Raw genomic sequence first — 21,839 nt, 5'->3', positions numbered from 1 at the left:
AAAAATATACAAAAAGTAATAAAAAGATTGAGTTTAACCTAGTGCAACACTGCTCCGAGGAGATAAACCTGACAGAGCAGAGGGTGGCGGCACATGGAGGAGTATACAGCGCCATGCTCAGCTTCTTTGAATACAAACGATTGCTGAGAGTTTCCGAATGATTGGATTTATTTTTGCAGAAATAAAAGTTTCTGAACAGTAATTTTCCGGTACGGCTGAGAATACATCATTGATATGTAATACAGTATGTGCAACGTGGAAACTTAAAGAAAATTACTTTGGAACAACTTAGACCAGGTTAAAATAGGCTTAGAGTGGATCTGAGAATTGGTAGGGAATCCTAGGAATTAAAGTAACTGATTAAAGGGGTTGTCCAATGAACATCTTTTTCTTACATATCAACTGGTTTCAGAAAGTTAGATAGATTTGTAATTTACTTCTATTTATACATCTCAAGTCTTCCAGTACTTATCAGCTGCTGTATGTACTGCAGGAAGTGGGAACTCTTTCCAGTCTGACACAGCGCTCTCTGCTGCCACCTCTGTCCATGTCAGGAACTGTCCAGATCAGCAGCAAATCCCCATAGAAAATCTCTCCTGTTCTGGACAGTTCTTGACATGGACAGAGGTGGCAGCAAAGAGCACTGTGTCAGACTGGAAAGAACACAACATTTCCTGCAGGGCGTGTAGCAGCTGATAAATACTGGAAGACTTGAGATTTTTAAAAAGAAGTAATTTTCAAATCTTTATAACGTTCTAAAGCCAGTTGATATGAAAGAAAAATATTTTCGCTGGATAACCTGCTAATTAGTCACTTTAATTCCTACGATTCCCTGCCAATTCTCACATATTGCCGTCAGATCCCCTCTAAGCCTATTTTAACCTGAAAGAAAAAGATTTTCACTGGAGAGTAACTCACCTAGATTTTTTTCTTTTTACTGATCAGAGTCTGATATTAAAATATGATCTGTTTCTATTTTCTGATAGTAATGTTGCATATTCAATTTTTTTGCACATCACTATGGGGGCGGCCATCTTGCCGGAGCTATTTTAATAACATATGCTTTACAGCAAGCCCCATGGACCATAGGACACAGTATATAGGACCTGTCCCATTATTTAGTGACCTTTATAGAGGTCATTCTACAGGGAGGAGGAGGCTGAGTTGTGAGCAGCTGCTATTGTATGTTCCTCTTTTATCAATATACTGGTGTCCCCTGTCACTGTATGTGATGATAAAGAGGAAACTCCTGTACAAAACAGGAAGTCTCAGCTTAGTTTTAGGCCCAGCGGCCACGATGAGAACTGCACAATTTCAGAATTATTTAGAACTATAGATCAGAGATGTCGAGCTTGCCTGCAACATGATTGGAATTGTAGTTTTACAACAGCTGAAGACCCGCAGTTTGATACCCCTGATACAGACAGTAAAATTAAAAATTACAAAAAAACAATAAAAGCATAAATTTACCTTAAACTGTGATTTAAACATGGGCCTATTTCTCGTATTACGCCTGCCTGTCTAACCCCTTCAGTATTATTTCCCTTTCCCATTTTACCAGCGTCATAGCCGGTTGCCCCGATCCTGATGACTACACTGCTGCCTCATCCCTGGTACATTGCTGATTTTCTTGTGATGAACCGGCCTGCCTCTGCATGGCGAACTCCATTTTTTTTTTGTTATTTTTAGTTTTTTTGTTATCCAATAAATTATATCGATACAAAAAAATAAATAAAATAATACTCATGAGTCTCTATCAGTATAAAAATTAAAAAATTATTATCAAAGAGGAGCAAAATATTATTTGTTAAAAAAAAAAATTGGCGAAACGAACAGGATCGAGGAAAACTCGACCAAGCTTTTACACATCAAAGTGTTTAGCGGTGAATACTATTTTTTTTTAACCACCTGTCACTTTTGGTTTCTTTGCTGACTTTTGATTAAATTGAATATAACATGAAATTTGAAGTTTTATATAATAAACTCAAGAGCCAAAGTTCCAGATTACAGGGCATTAGTAAATACCGCCTATACTTATAACAGACCAGCGTGACTTCATCTCGGCAGAGTAGTCACTGAAAATCGCTCTGGTGCACGCTGATTTGAGTCTCGAGTGACGATTACTTCAATTGCTTATTTACCGTAGATTTGCTGACATTTTTCCAAGTTACAGCAGTTTAAGACCTAAGTACGGGCAATTTTTCATAACAAGTTTTCTCCTCTCGCCGTGGTGTGGATGCAACGTTACACAGCACAGGCATTTTATAATTTTCTTTAACAAAGAACAAATGATGTTTTCTAAAGAAAGTTCTGATGGGTAAATGACTCCTGGATGCACTTTTATTTGCGGATTCTACAGATACTGTATATTAACATCCTCAAGGAGGGAATTAGACAAACCAATCCATAGCTCTATGAGCCCTGGCCCCCAATTGTCCAGCAGAAGACAACCCCATCTGTATCTTGTTGCCTCCCTTGTGTATGAACTGTATTGTTGACCACAAATTAGTGCTGCCTGCCACGACCATTCTGTCTGCCTCTGACCATACTACTGTGCTGCCTGCCCAAGATTTGGGCCAGAATACCGATTTGCTTTTGCCTGACCCCTCAGTGCCTTGTATCGGTGTATCCTAGTCCAAAAGGCTATCTGCCACTCCTGACTCAGAAAACAATTGGAAGAGTGGCCAGACGCTAGACCAGTTCGGGGGCACCACGGGTCCACACTCCCATTACAACTGGTAAACTTACATCAATACAGTAACTGTAACTATATAGAATACATGATAACTTATTTTAGACAATACCCCACAGGAAAAAAGTATACAAATCTGTTTCCCCTAAAAGTTAGAAAACTACATCACACTGAAAAAAGGTTGCAAATCAGCTCTCCTCCAAAAGGAAGAAAGTAGCCAGCACCCTGCTATGGACTGACGAGGGGCAAGAAGCCTAAAACAGCAGTCTACAGATAGGTGACTCTTTAGAAATTTTGGTTTGGTTAGGATGGTATAAGTTCCATCCTTCTGGAGAAGAATAAATTTGCAGAAATATAACAAAAAAATACCCAAAAGAACTCTCAAAGGTTGTAAAGCCGTGAAGACCCGCCCACTTAGCACAATCTGCAGATGATAAAAAAATCACTTTTTACTTGAACAAGCACCATGACGTATGATATAAAATAAGGTATGAAAACCGCTAAATTTACCCCTTACACCTGTGTAGAGAAGTCAGAATGCAAAAAGGGGGTGACAGTGTCACTTTAAATAATATCTTTCCTTGACAAAGTATGTAGACACCCCCCCCCCCCCCATCTAGATTTTTCGACTACTCCCAGTGGCAAGGACTGGTTTTAGTGAGAATGGCAAACTGGGCAACTGTCTAGGTATTCTTTTCCTAAGGGGCTCTAGAGGACAAGAGTTACACCTAAAGGCTGTGTTCACACTACGTATATTTCAGTCAGTATTGCAACCAAAACCAGGAGTGGATTAAAAACATAGAAAGGATCTGTTCCCACAATGGTGAAATTGAGTGGATGGCCGTCATATAACAGTAAATAACGGCCATTATTTCAATATAACAGCCGTTGTTTTAAAATAACAGCAAATATTTGCCATTAAATGGCGGCCATCCACTCAATTACAACATTGTGTGAACAGAGCCTTTCTGTGTTTTTAATCCACTCCTGGTTTTGGTTGCAATATGAGGACCACAATACTGACTGAAATATACGTAGTGTGAACACAGCCAAACGCTGTATATGCTGACCATATTCCTAGTGCTAAACTTGGTGATACTTAGTGGCTCTATATTGAACAGGAAGCAGGCCATGTACACCCAGTGTGCTCCAATCATTGAAGGAATAATTTTGTCCCTGTTCTTGAGATTGGTGGAGCACCAGGAGTCGGACCCTCATGATCAGCCTGTGGATATGGCACTGGTGTAGCTACCATACAGGTAGCTGCTATGGGGTCTGTGTGGCAAAGCGTGGTCTGCCTCCATGGGACTGCTCACACTAGCACCCGACTACAGTCGTCGGCCCACACTGGCCCCCCGCCCCTGTACACCTGCACAGAACCCCCCGCCCCACCCCTGGATAGCTGCTGGCCCGCAACCCCTCTCTGCCCGGGACAGCCGTCAGCACCCCTCAACCCCCCACCCCTGGACAGCTGAGCTGGGTGAGTATATGTGTATGCTGGGAGTGGGGGGTGTAGTGTACAGGATTCATGGGGCTCCATACAGTTTTTTTTTGCTATGGGGCCCATGAATCCTAGCAACACCCCTGGACATGGAATACCTTCCTTAGACAGAATACCCCTTTATATACAGTGTATGTGTTGGGATACTTTCCCAGTTTATAAGCTAAATATGAGTGTGAACAGAGCCTTAGATAGCAACACCATTACATTACAGAGCTGTTTCCTGGAGTTCTCCATTAATTAACATATCACTCATCTATGTATGATTCATTCCTGCTCCGTGCCATGTTCTGTGTCCCAGGAGTCTTGTATTCCATTATTATACATGATTGTTATCCTGCAGGGACTGGTTTACACTATTTATGAAGACACATTGGGCATGGCGTTGGTTTCGGATGGAGCGGAGTGTATCGTCATTTCTAAGGAGTTCTTTAAGAAACAGATGACTGAGGAATACGTCCTTAAACTATCTACAAAAGTAAGTTCAGACCAATTATCGACTATATATGTTTATTCAAACCTATTCAGATATTTGCCATATTTGAATATATCCTTAAAGAGACTCTGTCAGTAGGTTTATGCTGTTTATGGTGTCCTATCTCAGGGTAGCAAAAATTAGTGACAGAGACGCTGAACAGAATGATGTATCACTCACATTGTTCTGTGCAGCTGATCCAGAGATCTCCTCCTGAATAACATGCACAATAAGTAGTGCTCTCCATTATGTGCGTGAGCTCAGTAGTCCTGGATATTCATGAGAAGCAGAAAACTCCGCCCACCAGCTGTTGATTAGCAGTTATCTATCCACGCTCTGTATAGGCAGTCACCTGTCAATCAGCAGCTGGAGGGCGGGGGGAGGGGTGCGGCAAGGATCCCGTTCTCCTCCATATTAGGAGAACGGCTGAACAGAATGATGTAAGTAATACACCGATCTGTTCAGCATTTCTGTCACTGGTGTATGCTGTCCTAATTTACGGAAGCATAAACCTAGTGACAGATTCACTTTAATAGGCTTTTTCATATATCATTATAAAATATATCAGATATACATACAGTATGTGTCATCAGCAATAGATAGTTCCAGAAAGATAGCAGCTGTGTCTGGCAGTCAGACTCCCACTGTAATGGATAGTATTAGAGATGACTATGATTTTTATCATTTTACCCTTAGAAACTTCAGTCAATAAGGACCTTAGCATCTAGGCAGTTCAGGGTTTATTCAGTGAACACGTCACCGATCCCCAGGGTGCCATAACAATGAGGTATAATACACTATATTCCTGTATGATACAAGAATGTCCCAGAGTAGCACTAAAAAGATAAGTATAATTTAAACCCCACCCATACATACAGGCATTTTTTTCTATTCTATAGGAGCTGGATCTCGAAAGATATAAAAATAAAAAGATTCATAAACCCTAAGTAACTTCTCAACTCCACAGCCATCTTTAGCGTTAAGGACCAAGCTGTATTTTTTAAATCTGACCGGTCTGGTTTTATGTGCTAATAACTTTGTGACACTTAAACCTATCCAAGTGATTCTAAGATTGTTTTCTCATTATAAAAGGTAGTAAAAGTTAGTAGTAAATTTTAGGCAATAGATTAACTCTTTCTTTGGGAAAAAGAAATAATTTGAATTTCTGTAGGTTCTCTGCATGCAAGACAAATGCGATGATAATTTACATTTACAATCAGGGGCGACGATCAGGTACAACTGGAGGGGTGACTATAGGTAAAGTAACAGCTGTAGCAATCAGATATAGGAACAGAAGTGAAAATCAGCTACAGCAATAGGGATGACTATAAGTACAGTACTGGGGGAGACTATCAGGTACATTAACAGCGGTGACAAATAATTGCAGTAACAGGAGTGACAATCGGGTACAGTAAAAGGAGTGAAGATCAGGTACAGTAATAGGTATAGGTACAGTAACACTGGTGACAATCAGATATGGTAACAGGAGTGAAGATCAACCACAGAAATGGGTGTGATTATAGGTACAGGAATGGGAGATAAGGGAGACTATCAGGTACAACAACAGGGGACAGGGGTGACTATTAGATACAGCAATGGTACAGGGGCAACAATCAAGGTAGGAAGGAGTTAATATCTGTGTTGGTGATTACTGTACTGTGTTGTCACTCCTGTTTTCTCCTGACTCTAGCACCCTCTCACTCTCAGAAGAGACGGTAGAGCTGTGGGAAGCCCCTCCTATCATTCTCACTACTATTCTCACATTGATCCCCAGCCAAGGCAAGCTGGGACCTGTCACCACTCAATGACTTCACTCAGAGTTGAACTCATTCACCCATATGTACATTGATAGCAACCCCGGATGTATGGGAAAATGCGTCAATGGGTTAACAAAAACTGTACTATAAACTGCAACAGTACTACCCACAGAGCACCTCCCTTCACAGGTAGCCATATAATGCAATTCAATAAAATTCTTTCTCCCTCTAGCCACCCATAGAGGGCGCTCTCTCATACAGAAATATACTTACAGCATTCTCCGTATAGTTGCAGCTTCTAGCAATATTTCAGCTTTTCCACGAGTCAAGCAATGCGGTGTAGCCCCATCTACTGATATGGTCCTGAAGATAATCCCTTGATCAGTCACCTGAAGAAGACGATCTGCAGAAAGAGAAATCAGCTTTTCCTTATACAAACATTCTCTCCGCAGTGTATTACTGGAGGCTTTACTTGCCATATTACGACCAATCTCAGGCGTCTTTCCCGAGCTTCTCATTGCTACTAATGCATTTATTTTGTTTTTTAATGGTTCGGTTAATCACCTCTTCTTTCACCTTTGAGCCTCTTAGGCTTTTCTAAATGGACTGGCGGCATAATTATCTGTTTTGTATTCATTCGCTTCCTAGAGCGGCTTCAATTCGGTAAATCTATTTTAATTACTACTTAAGCTTCCTTAAGATATTCCGCCACACAGTCTGGACAGTCGCCTCATTTAATGTATTAAAGTATTCACCGAGAATAGCGAAAAAACAAATGACTGTTTCCCCTCTAACCTTCATATCTCGTCATTTTATCCTCAATTATCTCGCGGCTGAATTTAACAATTCCAGTCAGAAAACTCTCACTTTCAGACTGAATTACATTTTTCTGGGACACTTAATGAAGACATTTTGAGTGAAATGAAATAGGTTGTAATGTATTACTTCTCCCAAGGTGACATATAGACATAAGATATAACAGTAGTTTTTTTTTGTGCTGTATCTGCGGTATTTTAAAATCAGTATTAGTTAAAGGGCAAGCTTGTCGCAGAGATGGCGCAAATGCCAAAGAGGATCCGTCAATGCCACTCTTGTCCATAGGCTTGTCTGGTATTACAGATCCACACCATTTAGGTTAGATCTTAGGCCGTCAAACGGGTCACGTGGGCCAACCTGATACCTGCATTGCAGCTAACCGCATTCACGTTCATTAGCCATGCCACGTATGTCATAGCCAAAGGGTATGAGCTGTGATACCATACACACAGGGGTGAATCAAGACACTCTGCTGCCCGAGGCAAACTACAGAAGATACATTTTTTAACCTGTTGAAATCCTTTACTATACACAGACAATATAGAGTGATCATATGACGGTAGATACCAGTGCTACCGTATAAATGATGACAGTGACTTGAAGTGTCACTGTCGTTATAACTTTCAAAATTTAAATCAACTATAGATGTGATATAAAGCAAGTCTGCAATTTACATTCATTATTTATTTTTTTTAGTTATCATGGAGAACACGGCACTTCCTGTTTTCTGACTCTTTTTTTTCTCAAAGAGCAGGAAACAGTCAGAAAACAGGTCCTGTGTATCCCAGGCCATCTGAGCGCTCACAGAGAGAAGGCAGTCATGTGACTGATGGACACACTGAGCTGTGACTCTCTGTACTGGCAGGAATATCTGTGTTTAGTCTGGTTTTTTTTTCAACCTGCACAAGTCAGAAAATCTGCCTGCAGGAGACTGGACCTAGATACAGTTAGTATAGCTGTTATATAGCAGCCTTCAGGAGACTGGACCTGCATACAGGTAAGTATAGCATTTAAATAGCTGCCTTAAGGAGACTGGACCTGGATTTCTGGTAAGTACAACTTTGTTTTACAGCATGATAACAAAAAAATAAATAAATAATGAATGTAAACTTCATTTCACATCTACTGATTAAGATTTTGAAAGTTATAATGACAGTGACACTTTAAATCCAAGATATATATAGTAGTTAGGTCCCCTTTATTCTCTCATAGACTAGTTACAACCCCTCTGTGCTCCTTTATTGTAGTTAGACCCCATCTGTACCCCCATATAAAGTTGGCCCCCTCTGAGCCGCCATATAGTAGTTAGGTCCCTTTTGTTCTCCCATATAGTAGTTAAGCCCCATCTATGCTCATATATTGCAGTTAGTAATCCTTTGTGTGTCGATATAGTAATGAGGTCCCATTTGTGTATCCATATATAGTAGTTAGGCCTCTCTGTGCAGAATGACCCCAAGTAAATAGTTTACCCCCATGTAGCATCCCACCCCCCATACACATGGTTGTTAGTCCACCCTCAGTAGGTAGCATCTCCCTGGTCGCTATTCCCCCAGTTGAGTGTATCTGCCATGTAGGTAATCCTCCTGTAGCCAACCCTCCCCCCAAGTAGTCCTTGTGATAGTAAACACTGGAGTGCTGAAGGAGAGATAGTGGCCTCTTGTGGCTAAAAGCATAATGCCACCTACAGCCATGAGAGTGAATGACAGAGTGGGGAGCCTATGGCATCATTAAACTGCGAGCACTCAGTAAGAAGACTCACAGTTAAAGAGCACAACACTCAATAACAAGGTGTGCCCCAGTTTGCCAGGTGCTGACAGCAGGGGGCGGGACCTGATGCAGACACTTTAAGTTGCCTCATGGCAGTAGCGCACCTATAAACACAACAATTCCTTGCTCAGGATCATGGTTTTGCAAAGGACAGCTGCTTAAAACTATACAGGTGTCCAGAAATTAGAAGGAAGTCTTAATTTACCTTTCAGAGACAGTGTAGATACTCTGCAGATGACAGACAAGCTCACAGAGTGCAGGTACAAATCCCAGGCTTTTTCTGTCACCTGCTTATATCACTAGCTAAGCCCCACCCTCACTTCCTGCAGTCTGTCCTGGTCTTTCTGTCACCAGAGATGAATAGATCCTAACTACAGGTGGTGGACAGCAGACTGCAGAGAAATAAGACAAACCAAAGAAAGGGGTACATATAACACTAGCTAAGCACCACCCTCACTTCCTACAGTCTGTCCTGGTCTCACTGTTACTAGAGACAGATGAAACCTAACAACAAGTGGTGGACAGTAGACTGCAGAGAAATAAGATGCCACAGTAGTAGTATAGTAGAGGCCCATTGTGGGCTATTGGTGTGGCATTATCTGAACTACATAGCTTATAATAGGGATGGCAGTGTACATAGGCCCATATTATTAAAAATATATATTTTTTTAATTATTTTTTTTATTAATATTTTATATTAGAAAATATAAAAATCTAAAATGTTTACATTACCCATATAAAATCCCTCTACAAAATCCTTTGCTTGCTTAAACTTTCTTAACACATATATTCTACCCCGTTGACCTTTCCAAACCAATATCCCGCAGCATTCCTTGTAAATGATGACGCTGACAAAGGCGGCAATGTTCCTGGAAGACGTCCTGGTGATATTGCTATATTAGCGGAGCTGCCAGCATTCAGGGCTCGGCCTCATCAATTGCACCTGTAGGACAAGAGTCTTCTCCGGGCCCGGTTTGTCGATCAACACATATTTTTCTAGATTAAATTCCAGTGGCTGAATGGAGGCTGTAGTTAAAAAAAAAATCTGAATGCTCAAGACTTTTCTGCCACTTGCCCAAAAATGTGCTTAGGTTTTTTTTTCCACGCAAGCAGCGCTATCAATTTTTCCGAGGCCCCGTTCCCTTCCAATGTACTGTAGTTCTGGAACAATCCGGTGTCACTCATTTCATTGCTACACAGGGAAAAATCATTACAGGGCTCAGTGAGCGTCCACACAGCCAGAGGAGAGCTGCACCCGAGCATCAAGGAAACCATGATAGAAAGGGAATGGCTTTTATATTAGGGAGAATGTGACATCTGATAAATGTTGTAGCAAAAGTCATTGAAATGTAGAAGAAAACATTAGAGAAAGAAAAGATAAAATGTTGTGTATTTATATTCCCTTATATAATGTTACATGAAATTCTACTGTTATGCAAATTATCTATCTATCTATCTATCTATCTATCTATCTATCTATCTATCCATCTATCTCCTATCTATCTATCTATCTATCTATCTATCTCCTATCTATCTATTATCTATCTATCTATCTATCTATCTATCTATCTATCTATCTATCTATCTCCTATCCATTATCTATCTATCTCCTATCTATCTATTTATCTATCCATCTATCTCCTATCTATCTATCTATCTATCTATCTATCTATCTATCTATCTCCTATCTATCTATCAATTATCTATCTATCTATCTATCTATCTATCTATCTATCTATCTATCTATCTATCTATCCATCCATCCATCCATCTAACTATCTATCTATGTATTCATCTATCCACAAAGGAATATGACTGCAGCACTCCAAAATAGTGAACAAACTGTGATTTATTGGTTCATGGATACACACAGCTTGACATCCATGAACCAATAAATCACCATGTGTTCACTCTTTTGGAGTGCTGCAGTCATATTCCTTTGTGGAATATCCATATTACACTGGTGGACCCAGGTGGGACAGCTGGCACCCGCACTTCAGCTATTTTCATTGAGTGCTGTGGACCTATTTCGTAATATCTATCTATCTATCTATCTATCTATCTATCTATCTATCTATCTATCTCCTATCTATCTATCTCCTATCTATCTCCTATCTATCTCCTATCTATCTATCTATCTATCTATCTATCTATCTATCTATCTATCTATCTTCTATCTCCTATCTATCTATCTATCTATCTATCTATCTATCTAAACACAACAATCACTGAACTCAGGGAGAACAGTGAAAAATTCCAATGGAGTACTCATTTACGAGTCTCCATTGATTGTCCCATACAAAATTTGAATATGCAAAAAAGGGGTCCGTGGAGCCTCAGTTACGAGTCTCAAAACACAGGAATAGCCAGATATCCCTCTCTCCAGAGAAGGAAGCCCATTGCCAAGGGGTGCCTCCTAGTGGGGAGAGCACCAAACCACCCTGATACGTAGTCCCTCAGGTCCTCACTCTGTTGCGAGCTTTGGGACCTAAATAGGGAAACACCAGGGTGGCCCCTGTGAGTCAAAGTCTAACTCTGTGGCGAGTATAACGACATAAGACAAGGGTTACCAAGGCTAGGCATCCATCCACAGACTGCAGTTTCGGGGTAAATGAGTACTCCATTGGAATTTTTCACTGTTCTCCCTGAGTTCAGTGATTGTTGTGTTTTGTTGGTCTATTTATCATTGCCCCAGTAGCCAGAATCCTGCTCCACACTGACGAGGGGCAAATACCCCAAAACTGCAGTCTGTGGATGGATGCCTAGCCTTGGTAACCCTTGTCTTATGTCGTTATACTCGCCACAGAGTTAGACTTTGACTCACAGGGGCCACCCTGGTGTTTCCCTATTTAGGTCCTAAAGCTCGCAACAGAGTGAGGACCTGAGGGACTACGTATCAGGGTGGTTTGGTGCTCTCCCCACTAGGAGGCACCCCTTGGCAATGGGCTTCCTTCTCTGGAGAGAGGGATATCTGGCTATTCCTGTGTTTTGAGACTCGTAACTGAGGCTCCACGGACCCCTTTTTTTATCTATCTATCTATCTATTTACTGTACCTATCTGCAGTGCCCCATAACCCTTTGCGTCCACCTCTAAGTATATACAATTATTACAGAGTTTAATCTGAGGATAAAGGTGTCATACTGCATTTGTTCACTAGATGTCGCTAAATGCTTTTCATTTGCAGCAAGCGCATGCTAAGGTGTAATGTAAGAGTTAATTGTGTAGGTGACATGGCACCTGTTCTCCTGTATGGGACCTGCTGAAAGTTGGTTTGCCAGGTTAACCTATGTCTAAAGGTCACCCAGCCAAAAGATACTTCTCTATTGCCCAGCCTATTGGAGTCCAGTCTTGCTGTGTTCCCAGGCTCCTCTCCACCAATAGAAAACAGCCCCAAACTCTATAAGTAGAAGTGAGGTCTATGTGTTCAGACTGTTATTTCCAAATTTAAGGTGAAGTGTGTTCTTGCACTTGGGCCAGAAAATGTCTTACACGGGGCCAGGACATCCAGCCAGCACTCAATGTTGTGTCTCTCCAATACAGATCCAGACTATTTCTTGCCTTCCTGTCTGTCCAGCCATGGCTGGCTAAAACACCTCGGGTGCGACTACCACTGATAAGGATTAGGATCTGTTCACGCTGAGGGGGTTATCCAAGTTCTCCAAACATTTAAATCCCCGGTGAGCTTTAGTCTTTAGAGTAGACAGAGGTTGGAGAAGAGCCATTCACTGCAACTAGCCAGGACCTAAGGATAAAACTGAAGGCTGGCTTTCCCAGTGCTGGGGCCCATACTATTGGACGTGCCACTCAGTGTCCTTGCCCAGCATTGAGGCCCTTCATTTCCTCAAGTATACGCCATAGACTCCAAAGTAGTTAGAGCCCCCTGTAGCAGAGTACTGTGCTAATTGGACAGGTCCTCTTTAGGTAGTCTACCTCGTCACTGTTACCACAGGCTATTAAAGTTGTCTTCTAAGGAGACTTTGCAACCGAAAACTCAGTCTACCTGCTAAATCATTGGTCTTAAGTGCCTTAAAAGAGACTAACTGATAAACCAACCTCTAAAGCTAAACCTGCACCTTGTGTATAAGGATCTTGCATTTTTTGCACTGTACCTTTAAGAGACTGCTCAGTAAAAGTTATCCATTCTGCAGTTATACCTAAATCTTTTTGTTTGTGTTCTGACCCATCACATCATGGGGGGGGGGAGTAATAAGAACACCTTAATGGCATGTACCTGGAGAGAGCTGCTACCACTCTGAGTCCCGTCACATGTGCTGCTGGGGTACTGCAACTCATAGCACTTGCATGCAACACCTTGCACCCCTGGGTTACCATCTATCTACCTTGTTTCCCTGAAAATAAGACCTAGTGGCGTTTTGCTGAATTGCTAAATATAAGGCCTCCCCTGAAATTAAGACCTAGCAAAGTTTTTGTTTGGAAGCATGCCCCTTGAAAAGAACACTGGGGCATACAGCTATGTTTCTTATTAGCTTGCTAACATTGTCCCCTACCTTCACCGTCCGTTGCAGAGCAGCTGCATGCAGGACATGAAGACCGCCACCTGCTACCAACCTCGATGTTCCCTTCTGCGTCCGTCACTTGCAAATGTGCAGGCAAGGCATCAAGAGGCCTGCCGCCATCCACGTTGTAACCTGCTACCAGATGTAGAGCTGCACACAGTCTGCTGTTATCTCGTCCCTTTCCATAGTGTACGCTGTCCCTGCTGTGCTGTACGAGTGTGCTGTGGTGAGCTCCTCCTGGTGGCCAGAAGCTGCCATACTGTGTCATCTATCTATCTATCTATCTATCTATCTATCTATCTATCTATCTATCTATCTATCATCTATCCTAATGTATCTATCAATCTATCTATCTATCTCCTATCTATCTATCTATCTATCTATCTATCTATCTATCTATCTATCTATCTCCTATCTATCTCCTATCTATCTATCTATCTATCTATCTATCTATCTTCTATCTATCTATCTCCTATCTATCTATCTATCTATCTATCTATCTATCTATCTATCTCCTATCTATCTCCTATCTATCTATCTATCTATCTATCTATCTATCTATCTATCTATCTATCTCCTATCTATCTATCTATCTATCTATCTATCTATCTATCTATCTCCTATCTATCTATCTATCTCCTATCTATCTATCTATCTATCTATCTATCTATCTATCTATCTATCTCCTATCTATCTATCTATCTATCTATCTATCTATCTATCTATCTATCTATCTATCTCCTATCTATCTATCTCATATTATCTATCTATCTATCTATCTATCTCCTATCTATCTATCTCCTATCTATCTATCTATCTATCTATCTATCTATCTATCTATCTATCTATCTATCTATCTATCTCCTATCTATCTATCTCCTATCTATCTATCTATCTATCTGTCTCCTATCTATCTATCTATCTATCTATCTATCTATCTATCTATCTATCTATCTATCTATCTATCTATCATCTATCCTAATATATCTATCCATGATCACATTCTGCTAATCTATAACCCCCTTAAAGGAAACATCATTCCCTTCTACCTTCTCATTCACTTCATGGGAGTATTTCGTAAGTAAATTTTGACTTTATTAGTTGGATTTTTCCTTGTATTTCCCTTGTGCTTGTCATCTTGGATAAAGACCCTTAATATTCAGAGCATAACCTGTAACTAAGACTGACTTGTCGGTGTGCAGAACTGAAGCCGGGATCTTAAGTTGGAATTTTTTTTTTTTTTTTAGATTTGATTAAACACCCAAATCCAATTGCAATCATTTAGCGGTGATATCATTGTGCTGGTATTAGAGCGGGAGCGGGTGGGTGCTGCGCTCTCTCTAATCCTGGTGGGGACAGGATGAGGGTGGTTGTGACATGATGATTCTATTAAGCCTGACACCTGTCACTTGATTACAGACATTAAAGTTGATACCTGAAATGAGCCGGCAGCGCCTGAAACTTCTGAAATTAAGTTTTTGAAACATCATCACTAAACAAGATTTATCTGCAGAATATCGGTCACGCTGGCAAACTATGCAGATGAACGGTTTGCATAATGATAAGATTGCTCAGTATCTCTTATGAAATCACTTAAAAAGTTTACGGCTTCAAGTCTAACACCTCTAGCGGGGCCTTAGTTTGAACAATAGTTAAAGGGGTACTCCAGTGGGAAAAAAAGATTTTAAATCATCTGGTGACTAAAAGTTATACAGATTTGTAAAGGACTTCTATTTAAAAATCTCAAGTCTTCTAGTACTTATCAGCTGCAGTATGTCCTGCGGGAAGTGGTGTATTCTTTTCAGTCTGAAACAGTGCTCTCTGCTGCCACCTCTGTCCATGTCAGGAACTCCAGCTCTGGACAGTTCCTGACATGGACAGAGGTGGCAGTAGAGAGCACTGTGTCAGACTGGAGAGAGTACACCACTTCCTGCAGGATATACAGCAGCTGATAAGTACTGGAACGATGGAGATTTTTGAAGTAGACGTTATTTACAAATCTATATAACTTTCTTTCACTGTTCTCCAGTGCCTCTAAGGAGGCGACTGCTGGGAAATTAACAGGAACAGAAAGTGTCAGTTTAGGTTTAGGCCTAGTGGCCAGAATAGAAACTGCAAGATTTTATTATTTTAAAATATAGATAGTAACATGGAAAATTAGAAAATCAGGAAAATATGTTTAATATAAAAACTTTATTGGAAAACCAGTTCATTTTCTGGTGACACATTCCTTTTAAAGGGACAGTATTTATTTATTTATTTATTTTTGTTTGTCATCTTAATATTCTGGGATCTGTAACTTTTTAAAATTTTCTAATGAAGTAGCTGCAGGAGAACTTTTTTAAAAAATTTTTTTTAATCTTTTTATTTTTTCAATGGTACTAGTCGCAATAGGATGCCTAATTCTAACTCCTCCTCGTCATCTTATGAAAGACCACAGTTTAGTGAATTGACAAGAAATGTTCCTGGATGACATAATTCTTTATGAGGTTTTTCTGGACCACAATATTTACATCTTAAGGATAGGCCATCAATATCAGATTAGTGAGTGCTCTCCCGATACATCACCAGTCAATACATTTAATAGTGGTTATACCTGGTATTGCAGCTGCAGTATACAGCATAGCTTTCAGCTAGCTGGATGCATGATGCCAGGAAGAGCACCCCCTTCCTATATTAATGGCCATTAATATTGTCCCAGAAAAACATTGCAGTAATGGATCAATTCTTCTCTGTTGAAGTTACTGGGTGCAGGGTTCACAGAGAGAACGTCTTTATTAGGCCTCCTGCCTGATGTACAGCCAATGCTCAGAGCTCTGCTCTATCCCGGGCTATCATTCTTGGTAAAGACATACTTACTTTTCATGTATAAATCTGATTTTATTTTACCCTCCAGAACTGACTAAGTTTATATGTATAGGAGGGCACATAAATTGAACATATGGTTCTCTGTGTAATAAAACACAATGCGTTTGGGCTCAGATTAGAGGCTTTTCTTTGATAAGAATTTTAAAGGTTCAAACTACAAGTAGAACACGGATGCTAAGTAAAATGATGGGTTGTCTCTATATTGGATACTGTAATGGTGCGTTTACACAAAGAGATTTATCTGACAGATTTTTGAAGCCAAAGCCAGGAACAGACTTTAAACAGGGAACAGGTCATAAAGGAAAAACTAAGATCTCTCCTCTTTCCAAATCCATTCCTGGCTTTGGCTTCCGAAATCTGTCAGATAAATCTCTCTGTGTTAAACGCACCATTACTTGACCTTATCTAAATATCCAGGATTCTTATAATGATGAGATGACTCTGCTCACCATGCCCCAGTCTACACAACAAAGCAGATAAATGAACTGCAGTAAATAGGAGGTCAGCCTATTGTGGCTGGTCTAGTGGTGAGTGTGAAATGTGTATTTTTCACACTCAAGTAAGCTATTTTCACAATATATTTTAACCCACTCCCGCCACTGCACTATAAATTAATGTCGCTGCAGCCTATTCCTGATGCTGCAGCGGCATTAATTTACGATCGAGGATGCGCCTGTGTCATCCTTGACAGGTCCCAGATATCCGTGATAGCCGGAGACCCACCGCAACTTAAGTTAACCCTAAAGATACTGTGGTCATCACAACCACAGCATCTATAGGGGTTCTGACAGAGAATTCTCCCTCGACAGAGGGAGAATTCTCTGTCCGCTGTCCATCGGGGCTCGGCAAAGTGATTGCAGAGCCCTGTTGGTAGCCATGGAGACCCCAGGCTTATGGTTTTCTGGCTACAGAGGCTGGCGGACGAGAGGGGGCGGGCATAAGGACATCAGCTTATGGGATCATTATTATCCCTTAAGCTGATGTCCTAAAACGGCCTGGGCATTGATGCATCAATGACCCATGGTCGTGAAAGGGTTGATATAGATGTCACTGTATAAGGGGACTTGCCCCCTTATTTTTATAGAGGGCCTGTCTTGGTATATCTGTTTCAATAGATAATTGTATTTTTTATTAGGTAACATTGTGGAGTAACTTTTTGTACAATTCTGTGTTGCACCATTCCTGTTATTCTATCTAAAAACATTTGAATAAATTGACATTTGGGCGATGCCAGATAGGGGTGTGTCAGTAGATAATGGTGGCTACAGTAGCAGACAGTACAGGGATAGAATCCCCTAAAAAATCTGAAAAATAATGCCCAGTTGTCAATATATTGGAGGAATGGCACAACATAGAAGCTCTGGAGATGTTAATTTATAGGGACTAAAAGTACTTAGAAAAATAGATATTAGGAGAAGGAGAGATGACAGATACTTTCGAATACAACTGTTGCTTATTTTATTTTATTAAGAAAGTTTCAAGTCTCATTTGTTAAAACTTTTACAAAAAAGGCTTTTTTTTCTAGGGTAGTAAAGCTGAACTGTGATTGGTTGTTATACTGAGTAGGATGGAGTTGGAGTTGGCTGAATCTCTGGCTAGAGTGTACACAGGAACAGGAAGTCTGTTACAGGATCTACAATGAAGACAACAGAGCAGGCAGTTTCAATTAGAAGCAGAAGAAAAGCAAATATATCTTCCTTTATTAGACATGTAAAAATAAGTTTCATCACTGGAACCCCCACTTAAAGTCATTGTAACATCTGTAATCGGTTTTTGGGGCTGCAAAAAAATTTTTTTGTCTGTTCTTGGTATGCCTATCCATCCTTTGTATCTAAAGTGACTGTCAAAGTGGATGGATCTCAGTACATTGCCTGATAGACACCACTATCTATGACTGATGGAAGGTACCATACCCTACAATAATAATCCGCCATGATGTATTTCTGTCTGTTTTGCAGGTTCAGCCATACCCCACCAGAGAGATGCTGCAGCTGAAAATGCAGGACTACATGAAATGGCAGTCGTATAAGTCCCATCTTATCGGAAAACAGCATTGATGACTACAAATGACTCATGAATGATGTCTTAATAATATATATGTCATTTGTATTACCATTATCAGCTCTATGCTGCCCGGGCAACTGGCAGCATTAAACTAGGACAGACTCCTTTATTGCAATTGGCTATGTTAACACATTGGGTGAGATTTATCAAACATGGTGTAAAGTGAAACTGGCTCAGTTGCCCCTAGCAACCAATCAGATTCCACCTTTCATTGTCCAAAAAGTCTGTGAGGAATGAGAGGTGGAATCTGATTGGTTGCTAGGGGCAACTGAGCCAGTCTCACTTTACACCATGTTTGACAAGTCTTGTATTATAAGTCATTGTTTAAAAACAATTCTCCCCACCCCTCCCCACCATGAAAATATCTATCAATAAGGGCCAGTCGGCTGGAAGAAGCTGACTGGGACCAGCCTGGTGACTTAAAATTCATTCCCGTGCAGTTCTGGGTTCAGGCAGCATGAAAATGATGACATGTTCCGTATAAATACTTCTCTTACTGGGTATTGCCAAAAAAGCCCTTTTAGATGTGGGTCTTCAGTCATTTATTGGCCCAAGAGGTTCATATTTGGAGGCAAATTATATGTTATTTACTGTTGCTGATCCCACTTGGCCTATGATAACTGCAGAGATTATGATTGGCCAAGTGGATGAAGGAGTCCATACAAGAAGACATATTCTATAATGATTAAAGGGATTTTCTGGAAAAAAAAACTGGTCGATGGCCTAAGGATCAGACTTTATCATCATGAATACTGTTGAGAAGACTTGCAGAACAGTTTTCTGGCAAAGTTCTCTAACTCTAAACGCTCAGCATTTGACCCCCTGGCGGCTGGAGAAATTGGATGCCTCCAGGAAAACATGAATACAGCCTATGGCCTATCACTGTATCCATGTTTTTCTGGAGTTCCTAGGGCAGCATCCAACTTCTTCAGCCAACGGGAGTCAAATGCTGAGTGTTTGGACTTTGCCGAAGCGACTTTGCCGAAGCGAAAAGTTTGGCAACTTCACTCAACACTAACATGATCTTCCTTAATGAGATCAGTAGGCCTTGGTGATATATATATATATATATATATATATATATATATATATATATATTTTTTTTTTTTTTTTTTTTTTCTTCCCTATGAATTCATTATTTATCATTACTATGGGTCACAATAAAATATTTTAAGCTCTAACGAAACTTTTCTCCTATAGTATTGTTACCCATGTGTGTAGTTTTGCACAGCTCTGCTTTATGCCGTTATATAAGTTGTATTCATTACAATGGCTTTACTTAATTCACTTCCCTTAATTCACCTAATTTCCTGTGTATAATCTTATTATGGGAGACGGGTGGAACCATTATCTGTCCCTTAATGAAAATCCCCATGTGGAGTCAGACTAGTATTAGCACATCAAATGCCACATTTACTTTCCATTTCATGTATAATAGGATATAAATGACTATGTCCTATATTCTGCTTGTTATTGGGGTTAACTACTCTTGAGATTGGAATATTTGGTTTGACTCTGAGCCCAGAAATTCTCTTCAGAATAACTTTGTTATTGCTCCAATGCATTTAAACTATAAACTAGAACAACTTTACAACTTGTCTTTATTAAAAATTTTCTACAGATTTTTGTCTACAGCTTCTTTTAAGACCTAAGTGTCTCCATGGTAACAGACTACAAACACACTCCATGTAGTCTGATCCTGCAGTTTTACTTCCTTTTATCTAATACAAATCTTGCTAAATTAAATTAAAGGTTTATGCTGTCCAATGTAAGGGTAGCATAAACTAGTGACAGAGAAGCTGAACAGAATGATGTATCACTTACATTGTTCTGTGCAGCTGATTCAGAGATATCCTCCTGCATAACATGGACAATAAGTAGTCCTCTCCATTATGTGCGTGAGCCCGGTAGTCCTGGATATTCATGAAAAGCAGAAAACTCCGCCCACCAGCTGCTGATTGGCAGTTATCTATCCATGCTGTGTATAGTCAGTCAACTGTCAATCAGCAACTGGAAGGCAGGGAAGGGGTGTGGCACAAATCCTATTCTCCTGCATATTAGGAGAACAGCTGAACAGAATGATGTAAGTAATACACCGATCTGCTCAGCATTTGTGTTACTAGTTTATGCTGCCCTCATTTAAGGCTGAATAAACCTAGTGACAGATTCCTTTTAAATTCTTCAGGATAGTAAGAAGTAGAGTAAACAATAGGTGAAGGAGAGATTTGGCTACCCGGGATTTCTTTGTAATCAGGTACTATGGAAAGGCCCTTACGGTCTCTGCAGGGAGTGTGTTGACAGCAACTATGGGTAAGGCCAACAGTTAGGCCTGCTTGTCTGTTCATGTACTTGGTGCTGGCATCCAATACCATGTATCAGTACAATAGTTCCTTTATGATGCCACTGCATAGGAGAGGTCATCTGAATTCACAGTAATAACTACTGCCAGTAACCATTGTCAGGGACAACATAATAATCAATATAGTAAGCTCCATCCCCAGCGCTCCCAAACACCTCATTAGCATATTAAATTAACTGCTAATATCCCCCAAACATCACTAATCAGCATTAGAGATGATCCAACATCGGGAAATCTTAGATTCCATTGTACTCGGACTTTTGTCATTTGATTCCCGATGCCTTCCCGTTCCGTGGGAAAGGTGGAGCAAGTCCGAGTACCACCTGGAAAACAGGGATACAGTTTATTACCTAGGATGTATCCCTGTTTTCCAGGCAGTACTCGAGTTTTCTCCACCTTCCCACGGAACGGGAAGGCATCGGGAATCAAATGAAGAAGGTTCGAGAAGGTTCAAGTTCGATCCAACCTAAGATTTCCCGTTGTTAGATCATCCCTAATCAGCATCTTCCATTTGTTTGGCTATGGCGGGCAATATCTCCGGTCTGAATGCTCCAGTTTCTAAATTCTTTGTCTTCTCCCAAGAATTTGGCAGAATATCAGCACATACGCTACAGAGACGCAAGGTTGCCTACTTATAGGAACTCCATGGGTGGCAAATCCCAAATCACCATGTCACTGGACATAACCAGCCATCTCTGCATGCCAAAAAATTGGTAAAAAGAGTGTCCAGTGCTATTAGTTCTATGACCCAACTATAACACACCAGTACATAAGAAAAACAGATTGCTGATCTCAGGGAGACCAGCCAAAGATAACACTACCGACTTCTAGTGAAAGCGCTCAATGTAGTCATATCCTAGGTGCATTGCTCCCTGGGAAACATGAATATGCTGGGTCCTTCATGGAGGGATATCTGGCTAGTCCTGTGTTTCGAGACTCTTCAATGAGGCTCCAAGGGCTCTTCTTTTACACTAGTTCATAAGACATTAGTCAACTCTTATGGGCCCAATAAGGAGAAGATT

The 21,839-nt window shown here is 40.5% G+C and overlaps 1 protein-coding gene across 1 annotated transcript in view; it reads left to right on the top strand.

Annotated features, from left to right (window-relative positions):
- Positions 1 to 18,610, top strand: part of LOC138793426 (cyclic nucleotide-binding domain-containing protein 2-like) — a 149,764-nt gene extending 131,154 nt beyond the window's left edge. The window contains exons 14-15 of the mRNA XM_069971991.1: positions 4,537 to 4,671; positions 18,353 to 18,610. Of these exons, the coding sequence (XP_069828092.1) occupies positions 4,537 to 4,671; positions 18,353 to 18,451 (234 nt within the window). The 3' untranslated portion in view covers positions 18,452 to 18,610. The remainder of the gene's footprint in view (positions 1 to 4,536; positions 4,672 to 18,352) is intronic.
- Positions 18,611 to 21,839: the final 3,229 nt, after the last annotated feature.

This window comes from Dendropsophus ebraccatus, chromosome 5 (genome assembly GCF_027789765.1).
Source record: "Dendropsophus ebraccatus isolate aDenEbr1 chromosome 5, aDenEbr1.pat, whole genome shotgun sequence".
Classification (NCBI taxonomy): domain Eukaryota; kingdom Metazoa; phylum Chordata; class Amphibia; order Anura; family Hylidae; genus Dendropsophus; species Dendropsophus ebraccatus.
The sequence above is the reverse complement of the archived record's forward strand: the minus strand, read 5'-3'. Positions and strand labels throughout refer to the sequence as shown.